Source organism: Onychostruthus taczanowskii, unplaced genomic scaffold (assembly GCF_017590055.1).
Source record: "Onychostruthus taczanowskii isolate IOZ18803 unplaced genomic scaffold, ASM1759005v1 scaffold327, whole genome shotgun sequence".
NCBI classification, from domain to species: domain Eukaryota; kingdom Metazoa; phylum Chordata; class Aves; order Passeriformes; family Passeridae; genus Onychostruthus; species Onychostruthus taczanowskii.
In genome coordinates this window covers 18,521-31,361 of record NW_024500650.1, presented here as the reverse complement: position 1 = coordinate 31,361, position 12,841 = coordinate 18,521, and the positions used below count along the sequence as shown (strand labels likewise).

The 12,841-nt window shown below is 65.0% G+C and overlaps 1 protein-coding gene across 1 annotated transcript in view; it reads right to left on the bottom strand.

Moving 5' to 3' along the window:
- LOC121339064 (neurexin-2-like) overlaps positions 1 to 12,841 on the bottom strand; it is a 36,417-nt gene that overhangs the window by 9,551 nt on the left and 14,025 nt on the right. The window contains exons 8-16 of the mRNA XM_041410540.1: positions 12,451 to 12,757; positions 11,249 to 11,632; positions 9,897 to 10,097; positions 8,385 to 8,411; positions 7,473 to 7,592; positions 6,243 to 6,624; positions 5,455 to 5,655; positions 4,526 to 4,689; positions 2,691 to 2,825 (exon numbers count right to left, since the gene is read on the bottom strand). Of these exons, the coding sequence (XP_041266474.1) occupies positions 2,691 to 2,825; positions 4,526 to 4,689; positions 5,455 to 5,655; positions 6,243 to 6,624; positions 7,473 to 7,592; positions 8,385 to 8,411; positions 9,897 to 10,097; positions 11,249 to 11,632; positions 12,451 to 12,757 (1,921 nt within the window). The remainder of the gene's footprint in view (positions 1 to 2,690; positions 2,826 to 4,525; positions 4,690 to 5,454; positions 5,656 to 6,242; positions 6,625 to 7,472; positions 7,593 to 8,384; positions 8,412 to 9,896; positions 10,098 to 11,248; positions 11,633 to 12,450; positions 12,758 to 12,841) is intronic.

Below are 12,841 nucleotides of genomic sequence, written 5' to 3'. Positions count from 1 at the left end.
AGCGGAGGGGGGTTGGGGGGAGGCGGATCTGGGGGGAGCTCAGGGCAGGGGGATTTGGGGGTCCCCGAGTGAAGGGGGACCCCCCTGGAGTTTGGGCAGGTGGGGGGGGGGTCTAGGAGGGACCCCGATGTTTGGGGGTGATCTGGAATTTTTGTGCGGGGGGACCCCAGTGTTCATGGGGAGCCCTGAATTTGGGGGTGCACAACATCCAGAGGGGACCCTGAGGAATGGGGAGGGCTCCGAGACCTGGGGGGGACCCCCGAGTTTGGGGGAGGGGCTGTGCGGCCATCAGGACCCCCCAATGCCTGGGGGTCCCTCTTGTCCCCCCTGCCATGGTCTTGCAGGAGGGCTCAGGGTGCACAAACACACTGAAAATACATCAAAAACAGCCAAAACCACAAAAACCAGCCCAAAACCATCCCAAAACACCCCAAATACACCCCAAAAAACCCAAACCATCCCAAAACACCCCAAATACACCCCCAAAAATGCCAAACACACCCAAAACCATCACAAAACACCCCAAAACCACCACAAAACACCCAAACACACTCAAAAACCCCCAAACACAGCCCAAACCACTCCAAAATACCCCAAAACCACCTGAACACACCTTGAAACCATCACAAAACACCCAAAACCACCCAAAATCACCCCAAAACCATCCAATCCCGAGCGTGACACGGTGGGGACACACGGGGGGGCACGGACCCCACAGGGCCCCCCCCAAAGGAGGAGGAGGAGGAGGGGAGGAAGGTGAGAGGAAGAGGAGGGGGAGGAGAAGGAGGAGGAGGAAGAGGAAGGTTGTTCCAGGTTCTCGAGGCAGTGAGGAGGAGGAGAAGGAGGAAGAGGCGGTGACAGGGGAGGAGGAGGAGGGGGAGGAAGGCCAGGCTGAAGTACCCGCGAGCAGCTGGGGAGGAGGAGGAGGGTGAGAAACAGGAGGAGGAGAAGGAGGAGGAAGGCTGGAGTTCCTGGGAGGAGGAGGAGGGAGTTGGGTGTCTGTGAGCAGAAGGAGGAGGAGGAGGAGGAGGAAGAGGAAGAGTGGGAGGAGGAGAAGGAGGTGAAGGAGAAGGAGGAGGAAGAGGGGGAGGAAGGCCATCTGTGTCCCTGTCATCGTGAAGAGGAAGTTGAGGGAGCCTGAGGCTGAGGAAGAGGATGATGATGATGATGATGATGATGATGATGATGAGGGTTTTGGGGTCCCTGTGAGGAGGAGGGGGAAGGTTGATGAGGAGGGTGATGAAGGCTCACTGTGGGTGAGGAAGGCCCAGTGGATGGCCACAAGGAAGAGGAGGAGGATGAAGGTGATGATGTTGAGGGTGATGAAGGCTCATTGTGGTGCCCAGGGGTGAGGAAGGGCCCACAGGTGATGGCAATGGAGAGGATGAGGAGGATGAGAAAGGTGATGATGACTGGGATGAAGATGAAGATGAGGAAGATGAGAATGATGTGGGTGATGATGAAGGCTCACCATGGCGCACGTGGTTGATGGCAATGGGGAGGATGAAAAGGATGAGGATGAGGATGATGAGGATGAGGAAGGTGAGGATGAGGATGATGAGGATGGGGATGTTGAGGATGATGATGATGAGGAAAATGAGGATGAGGAGGATGAGGACAGGGATGTTGAGGATGATGATAAGGATGATGATAAGGATGATGATGAGGATGAGGAAGGTTCACCGTGGTGCCTGCGGGTGAGGAAGGGCGCACGGTTGATGGCGATGGGGAGGATGAGGAAGATGATGATGAGGATGAGGATGATGATGAGGATGATGAGGAAGGTGAGGATGAGGATGGGGATGATGAAGGCTCACCATGGTGCCCGCGGGTTAGGAAGGGCGCGTGGTTGATGGCGATGAGAAGGATGAGGATGATGATGAGGATGATGATGAGGATGGCGATGGGAAGGATGAGGAGGATGAGGATGATGATGAGGATGATGAGGAAGGTGAGGATGAGGATGATGAAGCTGAAGGCTCACCGTGGTGCCCGTGGGTGAGGAAGGGCACACAAAGGTTGGCGATGGGGAGGATGAGGAGGATGATGAGGATGAGGATGATGATGAGGATGATGAGGAAGGCGAGGATGAGGATGATGAGGCTGAAGGCTCACCGTGGTGCCCGCAGGTGAGGAAGGGAGCGCGGTTGATGGCGATGGGAAGGATGGGGAGGATGATGAGGATGAGGATGAGGATGATGAGGAAGGCGAGGATGAGGATGATGAGGCTGAAGGCTCACCGTGGTGCCCGCGGGTGAGGAAGGGCGCGCGGTTGATGGCGATGGGGAGGATGAGGAGGATGATGAGGATGATGATGAGGGTAAGGATGATGATGATGACGAGGATGATGAGGAAGGCGAGGATGATGATGATGAGGCTGAAGGCTCACCGTGGTGCCCGCGGGTGAGGAAGGGCGCGCGGTTGATGGCGATGGGAAGGATGAGGAGGATGATGAGGATGATGATGAGGGTAAGGATGATGATGATGATGAGGATGATGAGGAAGGTGAGGACGATGATGGGGAGGCTGAAGGCTCACCGTGGTGCCCGCGGGTGAGGAAGGGCGCGCGGTTGATGGCGATGGGGAGGATGAGGAGGATGAAGAGGATGATGATGAGGATGATGATGAGGGTAAGGATGATGAGGATGATGAGGAAGGCGAGGATGAGGATGATGAGGCTGAAGGCTCACCGTGGTGCCCGCGGGTGAGGAAGGGCGCGCGGTTGATGGCGATGGGCGCCGTGCCGTGCCGCCCGTGGAAGTGGTGCACGTGGTGGGTGGTCGAGAGGCTGGAGGAGACGCGGGCGGGGCGGGCGGGGGGCACCCAAATGGGGGGGGTGAAAAGAGAGGAGGGAACCCCCAAATTGGGGGGAGAAAAGAGAAGGGGAACCCCCAAATTGGGGGGGTGAGGGTGGGGAGGGAGAGGGGACCCCCGAAATGGATGGAGGAGAGGATGGGGGAGTCCCCAAATGAGGGGGGGGAGCCCCCAAATGAAGGGGGCGGTTCCCAAATGAGGGGGTGGAGGTGGGGGGAAGGGAGACCCCCAAAATAGGGGGGAGGTGTGAAAGGAGAGGCAGAGACTCCAAATGAGGGGAGGGGGGGTGAAGGGAGAGGGTCAGAGCCCCCAAATGGGGTCTAGGAGGGATTGAACCCCAAAATGGGGAGGGGAGAAGGTGGGGGGCTCCCAAATTGGGGGGTGGGAGAAGGGGAGGGGGANAGGGGCCGGGGGGGGAGGGGCCACGCGCGACCCACGAGGGGGAACCCACGGACCCCCCGGCGAGGGGTGGGGGGAGCCCCACAGAGCCCCCCCCGGAGCCCCACGGAGCTGCCCCCCGACCCACGGCCACCCGCGGGGACAATCGGGGACCAACGGGGGTGGGGGCGGCCCCACGGAGCCCCCCCGGGACCCCCAGAGCCCCACACGGAGCTGTCCCCGTGCCCCACGGGGGGGCCGAGCCCCCTGGCAGCCCCACGGCGACCCACGGCAGTGCCACCACCCCCCCCCCACCCCGTTCCGGTGTCCCCACAGCCTGTCCTGCCCCACGGGGACACCGGGAGCCACGTCCCGCCCCACGGAGCGGCCCCAAAGCCCCCCGGGACCCCCCCCAGGTGTGGGGCAGAAGGTGACACTGCCTGGGACTCACCTGGAGTGGGGGGACAGGGGACAAAGGGGGACACCGGGACATGGGGGGGACACCCAGACATGGGGAAACTTGGCCATGGGGACATCGGGGGGACATGGGGGGGGGACACGGCCCCCCCGTGAGGGACACAGGTGTCCCACGTGCTGTCACCTGCCCCTCGTTAGGGGCCGTGGGGACACGGAGCCCTCGGGCAGGTGACAGAGCCACCCCGGGGCAGGGACACGTGTGTCCCGTGTGTCCCGTGTGTCCCGTGTGTCCCTGGTGCCCTGTGGGGACACGGAGCCCTCGTGCCAGGCTCAGGTGGCACAGGTGGCACAGGTGACACCCGCGCTGCCACCTGCCCTCCTTACGGGCCATGGGGGCACAGGGGAAGTGACGGAGCCACCTCAGCGAGGGACACTCGTCCCGTTTGGGGACACCAGGGCCCGTGCGAGGCTCACACGGCCACACACCAAGTGACACGCGTGTCCCCCGCGAGGGACAAGGGCCACCTGCCCCCTCTGCTCGCTCCTGGGGGGTCCTGGGCTCCCCCCCTGTGTGGGGTGTCCCCCACCCACCCTGGGACCCCTGAGCGCCTTGTGTGTCCCCCCATGTCCCCCTGAGCCACCCGTGCCCCTCTGTGCCACCCGAATCACCTCGTGTCCCCCACTCAAACTGGGTACAGCCCCCCTTTGAGACCCCCAAAATTTCCTGAGCCCCCCAGAACTTCCTGAGCCCCCCAAATCCCCCTGAGCCCCCTACTCAAACTGGGCACAGCTGCTCCTCCAAGGCCTCCAAATCCCCTCGTGCCCCCCACTCAAATTTGGCACAGCCATTCCTCCGAGCCCCCCAAAACTTCCTGAGGCCCCTGAGCCCCTCAAATCTCCCTGAGCCGTTCCTCACCGTCGCAGCCCCTCCGCACGTCCCCCACGCGTCGCAGGGCGTCCCCCAGCAGGTCGGGCAGGCGCCCGTTCAGGTCCAGCGAGGCCAAACAGCCCCGGAAGCCCCCCCGGGAGGCCACGAGCCGCGGGAGGCGGCCCAGGAGCCCCGGGCTGACCCCCCCACGGGGGGGTCACCTGGGGGGCACTGAGAGCTCTGTCCGCACCCCAAAACAGCATCAGGATTAGCCCCCCAAGCTGGTGGGGGTCACCCATTAGGGAGACCCCCCCCCCGTGTGCCATTGCCCCCCTACCCTGATGTCCAGGTGCGCCTGAGGGACACCTGGGGGACACTCAGAGGGTGAGGGGACACCCTGCCATGGGTACCCCACTGGGGTGACCCCTCCCATCCACCCCGGGACCATCCCCACACCTGTGCCCTCCCCCAGATGTGTCCCAGGTGATCCCAGGTGCCCCAGGTGTCACTCAGGTGTGTCCCCAGGTGTCACCCTTGGGCTGGAGGCCACAAGTCCCCTTCCTGTCCTGAGTCAGGGGCTACCTGTCCATGCCCTCCATGGGTACCCCCACACCTGCTGTGCTCCTGAGGTGTCCCCAGGTGTGTCCCAGGTGCCCCAAGTGTGTCCCAGGTGGCCCAGATGTGTCCCAGGTGTGCCCCAGGCGTGTCCCAGGTGTGTCTCAAATGATCACAGGTGAACCCAGGTGTTCCATTTGTGCCCCAGCTGTCCCCAGGTGTCCCCAGGTGTGCACCAGGTGTGTCTCAGCTGTCCCCAGGTGTCCCCAGGGTCTCACCCTTGAGCTGCAGCCCGCGGGCGCCCTGCCTGTGCTGGGTCAGGGGGTACCCACACACCTGTACCCTCCCCCAGGTGTGTCCCAGTTGTCCCCAGCTGTCCCCAGGTGTGTCCCAGCTGTCCCCAGGTGTCCCCAGGTGTCCCCAGGGTCTCACCCTTGAGCTGCAGCCCGCGGGCGCCCTGCCCGTGCTGGGTCACGGGTCTCCCGTCCACGCGCAGCCCGTGCAGGGCCCCCCCCTCCCGTGCCACGGCCACCTCGTGCCAGCGCCCGTCGTGCAGCGGCTGCTCCGAGTTGCCCTTCATGAGCGAGGGGCCCTCGCCCAGGTCGAACACGTAGTGGATGTACCTGGAAAAGGGGGCGTGGCCTCGTTGGGCGTGGCCCCGGGCAAGGGGGGGACTCACCTGGACCCCCCCACACCCAATACAGGGAGTGTGACTGGGCCGGGGGTGTGGCCAATGGTGGAGGTGTGGCCACAGTTGGGTGTGGTCTTTATGGGCGTGGCCTGGGCCAGGAGGAGGAGCTTGTGACATGGGGGCGGAGCCTAAGGGCGGGTGAGGGGGTTCCCTGAGGGCTGAGGGGGTCCCAAGGTCCAAAAAGGTTCAGAAGGTCCCCAAGGTCCCCAGGGGGGTGACGGGATCCCCAGGGCCCCCCTGGTGTGCCCAGGGGTCCCAGGACATCCAGCAGGTCCCCAGGAGGTCCCCAAAGTCCCAAGGACTCCCAGCATGTCCCCGGCGGCTCTGAGATCCCCAAGACCCTCAAGGACCCCACAGGTGTCCCCAGGATCTGTGAAGATCCCTGAGCTCCCCAGCAAGGCCGTGGTGTCCCCAAGGTCCCTGAGCCCCCCAGCAGGGCCGTGGTGTCCCCAAGGTCCCTGATCTCCCCAGGACATCCCCCTGGTGTCCCCCCTGGTGTCCCCCCAGTGTTCCCCTCACCCCTTGACCAGCTCGACCACCAGGAAGTCGGAGCCGCTGCCGCCGTTGAAGAGGATGAGGCCGTCGGGGGCCGTGGTCTTGAACTGGAAGAAGAGGTGGAAGGAGGAGAAGGCCTGGAGCGTGGCCAGCGCCACGTAGGAGCCGCGGCCCCCGAAGGCCACCGGGTCGGCCACGATGGCGCGGCGGCCGAAGCGGGCGTTGAGCTCGCAGGAGCTGATGTCGCCGTCGCGGCACAGGTCCAGGTAGGGCAGCCCGTTGAAGACCAGCCCGCTCAGGTGGCCCAGGAAGTTGGAGGGGACCACGGCCAGGAAGCGGCGCTCGGTGACGATGCCGGTCTCGATGTTGTGGAACTCCAGGCGGGTGTGCGAGCCCGACAGCTGGCCTGGGGGGCGTGGGGGACACGGGGGTGGCACCGGGAGCGCGAGGGGTGGCGTGTGCCACGGCGCCACGGTTCAGCCGTGGTTTCATGGACATCCAGGCTGTGTGTGGTGTCCTTACAGGGTTGGTCACCTTGTCCCTGTGCACCCGTGTCCCTAAGGTGGGTTCATCCATGTTCCTGTGAACCTCCATCCCTGTCCCCTGGACCTTCATCCCTGTCCCATGGGCCTTCATCCCTGTTCCCTGGACCTTCATCCCTGTCCCATGGAACTTCATCCATGTTCCCATGGACCTTCATCCCTGTCCCCAAGGACCTTCATCCCCATCCCACGGACCTTCATCCTTGTCCCCTGGACCTTCATCCCTGTCTCATGGACCTTCATCCATGTCCCATGGACCTTCATCCATGTCCCCATGGACCTTCATCCCTGTCCCATTGGATCTTCATTCCCATTCCCTGGACCTTCATCCCTGTCCCCTGGACCTCCATCCATGTCCCATGGACCTCCATCCATGTCCCATGGACCTTCATCCCTGTCCCATTGGATCTTCATTCCCATTCCCTGGACCTTCATCCCTGTCCCCTGGACCTCCATCCATGTCCCATGGACCTTCATCCATGTCCCCATGGATCTTCATCCCTGTCCCCAAGCACCAATGTCCCCAAGGACCTTCTTCATCCCCATCCCCATGGACCTGGTCACCATGTCCCCAAGTACTAATGTCCCCATGGACCTTCATCCCTGTCCCACGGACCTGCAGCCCCACTGGCCACATCCCCGTGGACCCGAGCGCCCCGGTGACCCCAAGAGCCCAAGTCAAGGTCCCCCCGCCTCGTCCCCGCGGTGTCACCTTCGACGGTGACGTTGTCGACGGCGAGCTGGAGGCTGCGCCCGCGCCGGGCCACCCGCACCGAGTGCCACTCGTTGTCATCCAGCCGCTGCCCCGCGAACAGCGTCTCGGGGCCCTTGCCTGGGGGCAGCGGGGACAGCGGTGACACCGGGGACAGCGGGGACACAGGGGACACCGGGACAGCAGGGACATTGGGGACATTGGGACATCAGGGACAGCGGGGACACTGGGGACATCAGGGACACCAGGGGACAGCGACACCCTGGGTGACACCAGGGACGCCAGGGACACCTCTGCACCAGGGGACACTGGGACATCAGGGGACACCAGTGACACCAGGGGACACCAGAGGGACACAAGGGACAAGGAGACACCAGTGACACCAGGGGACACCGCTGTGCTGGTGACACCATGGCACTGGGTGACATCAGGTGACACCAGTGACACCAGGGGACAGCACTGTACTGGGGACACTGGGCCACCAGTACGGGTGACACTGGAGCACCTGGTGGCACCGGGTGGCACTGGGACACTGTGGCACTGAGTGACACCAGATGTCCCCAGCATGGCCCAGGTGTGACCCCTGACCCCACCTGTGCACCCCAAACACGGGGGGGGTCCCAACCTTTTGGGGGGGTCAGGAGGGGTTTGGGGGTCCCTGTGGAGGTACCCCAAACACACACGGGGGGGGGGTCCCAACCTTTTGGGGGGTCAGGAGGGGTTTGGGGATCCCTGTGGAGGTTTTGGGGTGATCCAGAGGGTCTGGGAGTGCCCCCAGGGGTGTCCCCAGGGGTGTCCCCAGGGGGTGTCCCCGGGGTGTTTGGGGGAGTTTTGGGGGGCGTTTGGGGTGGGGGGGTTGGGGGGTGTCCCGGGGGTGTCCCGGGGGTGTCCCGGGGCGGGGGTGGCACTTACTGGGGTGACAGCCCACGCGGACACAGTCTGGGGAGAGAGAACACGGGTCAGGCCCTTCGCAGCCGCCGCCAGGGGGGGGCCCAGCCCGGGGGGTCCCGGGGGGTCCCGGGGGGTCCCACCCAGGGCTGGGCCCCCCCTCGTCAACCGCTGCGGGGCGGGGGGGGGCAAGCGCCGGGACCCGGGGGGAGCCCCAATCCCATGGGGGGTCTCCAAGTCCCTGGGGGGGTCCCCAGCCCCTTAGGGGGAAGTTTGAACCCCTTCGGGGGGTCCCCAATCCCACAGGGGGGTCCCCGTCCCACAGAGGACCTTCAGCCCCACGGGGGTCCCACACAATGGAAGGGGCTGCAGGAGGGGTCCTCAACCCTGGGGTGTCCCCAATCCTCTGGGGGGGACCCTCAACCCCTCGGGGGGTCCCGGCACTGCACCCCAAGTGGCAGCGGGGGGGTCACGAAGGCCCCAATCCCGCGGGGGAGGGGAGGGGGAGGGTGTTGGGGACACCGAGGTGGCTCTGGTGACCTGCCAGGGCCAGTTTGGGGGTCACAGGTGCGATTCTGGGGGTGCCTGGGCACCATCTGGGGGAAATTTTGGGGTCTCAGGCACCAACTTGACCAATTTGGGATCACCAGAACCGACCCAGACACCATTTTGGGGAAAATCTTTGGGACCTGGATGCTCTTTTTGGGGTCCCAGGCATGAATTTGACAATTTTAGGGGCAGGAGAACTGACCTGAGCACCATTTTGGGCTCCTGACCATCGCCCTGGGTTCCCAGGCACCAACTTTGGGCCATTCTGGGGCCACGAGCACTTTTGGGATCCCAAGAATCATTTTTGGGGTCTTAAGAACTGACTTGGACACCAATTTGGGGTCTTGAGCATCACTGTGGCATCCCAGACACCAACTTGACCATTTTGGGGGGATCCCAGACACCATTTTAGGGTTCCAGGCACCATTTTGAGGTCCCAGGCTCCATCTCAGGATCCTGTGAACCATAATGGGGTCCCAGACACCATTTTGGGGTCTCAGACACCCTTTTGGGGTCCCAGACCCTATTTTGGGGTCCCAGACCATATTTTAGGGTCCCAGCCTCTGTTTCAGAGTCCCAAACCCTATTTTGGAGTCCCAGACACCATTTTGGGGTCCCAGACCACATTTTAGAGTCCCAGACCCCATTTTGGGATCCCAGACCCTATTTTAGGTTTCCAGACTGTATTTTGGAATCTCAGACCCTATTTGGAGGTCCCAGACCCTATTTTGGGATCCCAGACCCTATTTTAGGATTCCAGACCTTATTTTGGGATCCCAGACCCTATTTTAGGGTTCCAGACCTTATTTTGGGGGTCCCAGACCCTATTTTGGGATCCCAGACCCCATTTTGGCCCTCCTGGGATGACCAGAACCGACTCGGGCCCCATTTGGGGAAGGATTTCGGGGACATTTCGGGGACATTCCGAGGACGTTTCGGGCTTTATCCGGGGGTCTCCGCGGGGTCCCGGGTGGGTGGGGGGCTCACCCAGGTTGAGGGTGAGCTTCATGCGCCCCCCGTCCAGCTCGAGGCGCAGCGTGTCGGCCGAGTGGCGCGAGGTGGTGGCCAGGACGAGGCCGAAGGCTCGGGGGGACATGAAGCGCAGGGACACGTCCTCGGCCTCGGTCTGCTCGCCCGGCACCTGCACCTTCAGGTACATGCTGCCGTCATAGCTCAGCACCGCCGCCTCTGCGGGGACAGGGACGCCCTGTCACCCTCGGCACGGCCACCCTCCGTGTCCCCAAGGTGTCCCCAGGGTGTCCCCAGGGCACCTCTGGGACCCCACGGTCAGGTGAGCCCCGCCCCAGGCAGGTGTTGGCAGGTGGGGGACAAGGGACACTGCCACTGAGTGCCACCTCCCGTGACTGGAGGTGTCTGGGGACATCTCTGGGGGAGCCGCCCGTGCAGGGGACAGCCAGGTGTCCCAGGGGGGGCTCAGGTCCTGGGGACATCCAGGCACCTCCTCCCCAGGTGTGACCCTTCCCCAAGAGGGGACCCAGGTGTTCAGAGGGTCCCAATCCCCCCATCCCCCTCCTCACCTGTCCCACAGGTACCCCATGCTGCCCCCAGGTGTGACCCCAGGCCCTGCCGTGTCACCTCGGGGTCCCCTCAATCCCCCCAAGCCCCCCTCCCCCGCCTCACCCAGGTGCTCGGGGGGTGCCACGCCCCCCGTGTGACCCCACCCCGCTGTCCCCACTGTCCCCTCGTCCCCTCACCTATCTCACAGCGCTGTCCCAGGTACCCCATGTCCCCCTCGTGTCACCTCGGGGTCCCGTGTCACCCTCAATGCCCCCCACGCCCCCTCCCCCTGCTCACCCAGGTGCTCAGGAGGTGCCACCCTCGCTGTCCCCGTGTCCCCGTGTCCCCTCACCTATGTCACAGCGCAGCCCCAGGTACCCCATGTTCCCCTCGTGTCACCTCGGGGTCCCCTCAGTCCCCCCAGCCCCCCTCCCCTGCCTCACCCAGGTGCTCGGGGGGGTGCCACCCCCTCTGTCCCCGTGTCCCCTCACCTGTCTCGCAGCGTGGCCCTAGGTACCCCATGTCCCCCTCATGTCACCTCGGGGTCCCCTCAGTCCCCCCAGCCCCCCTCCCCTGCCTCACCCAGGTGCTCGGGGGGGTGCCACCCCCTCTGTCCCCGTGTCCCCACTGTCCCCGCTGTCCCCGTGTCCCCTCACCTGTCTCGCAGCGTGGCCCTAGGTACCCCATGTCCCCCTCATGTCACCTCGGGGTCCCCTCAGTCCCCCCAGCCCCCCTCCCCTGCCTCACCCAGGTGCTCGGGGGGGTGCCACCCCCTCTGTCCCCGTGTCCCCACTGTCCCCGCTGTCCCCGTGTCCCCTCACCTGTCTCGCAGCGCGGCCCCAGGTACCCGGTGCCGCGACAGTCGCACACGAAGCGGTTCCAGCCCTCGCGACACGTCCCCCCGTTGCGACAGGGAGCGCTGGCGCACAGCCGGGGGGGGTCCCTGGCACAGAGCGGGGCGACCCCCGGAGCCCCCCCGGTGGCCAGCAGCGCCCGCACGTCGCGGCTCCGCCCGTCCACGAACAGGTCCCGCACGCAGCCCACGAAGCCGAGGCGCAGCCCCGCGGCCCAGAGCTCGGGGGGCGCGGGGGGGCCGGGCCGGCCCTCGGGGAGCCCCCCCAGGTACAGCTCGGCCCCCACGTCCAGAACGTCCCGGTCACCGCTGGCCAGGAACGGCGTGCTGCGGCTGTTCACCGACACCGAGCCTGGGGACAGCGCGGGGGGGTCAGGGACAGCGGGGACAGCGGGGGGGACAGCGAGGGGACAGGACTAGGACAGCGGGGGGCCAGCGCGGGACATCAGGGACAACTGTCCCCGCTGTCCGAACAGCGAGGGGACATCAGAGACAGCGAGGGGACATCAGGGGGAGAGTTGGGGGGACAGCGCAGGGTCAATGGGGACAGCGAGGGGATATCAGGGGACAGCGAGGGACAGTGGGGGGAGAGTGGGGGACATCAGGGGAGAGCGTGGAGGCAGCGGGGGGACAGTGGGGACAGCAAGGGGATATCAGGGGACAGCGGGGGCACAGCGAGGGGACAGTGGGCGGATATCGGGGGACATCAGGGGACATCAGGGGACAGCGGGTGCACGGCAAAGGGGGGATAGCAGGACACCCTGCCCCAGCAGCCCCTGCACACCTGGGAACTGCACCTGTACAACCCTCGCACACCTGTGTCCCTCCTTGTACCCCTCGCACACCTGTGCACACCCCCAAAGCCCCTGTGCACCCCCCTGCACACCTGGGGGTGGTACCTGCACACCTGTGAGCCCTGCATGTGCTCACACCCTCACACCTGTGCACACCTGCACACCCCTCCCCTCACACCTGTGCACACCTGCACACCACCTGCACACCTCTCCCGTCACACCTTTGCACACCTGAAAACACCTGCATACCCTTTGCACACCTTCACACCCCTCCCCTCACACCTTTTCACACCTGCACACCTTTTGCACACCTGCACACTCCTCCCCTCACATCTTTTCACACTTGCACGCCCTCTGCACACCCCTCCCCTCACACCTGCACATCCTTTGCACACCTGCACACNGCGGGGGGCGGCTGCCGGGGGGTCGCGGGGGGGTCCCTGCCCGAAGAGCAGGACCCCGTTGGGCTCCGTGGTGCGGAAGTCGAAGGAGACGGAGCCGGCGCGGGCCGGGCGCCAGGTGGGCAGCGCCAGGTGAGCCTGGGGGGTGGCGAAGGTGACGGGGTCCAGCGCCGGGGGGGGGTCGCAGTGGAAGAGCAGCGCCCCGTGCAGCGTCACCCGCGCGTCCCCCTCCTGCGCCAGCCGCGACAGCTCCAGCTTGAAGTCGTTGTTCTTGTAAACCACCTGGGGGCGCGGGGACAGGTGAGGTTTGGGGGGGGGGGGGGGTGGGGGGTGTTGGGCACCCCCCGGGGGACCCCCCCCCCCCCC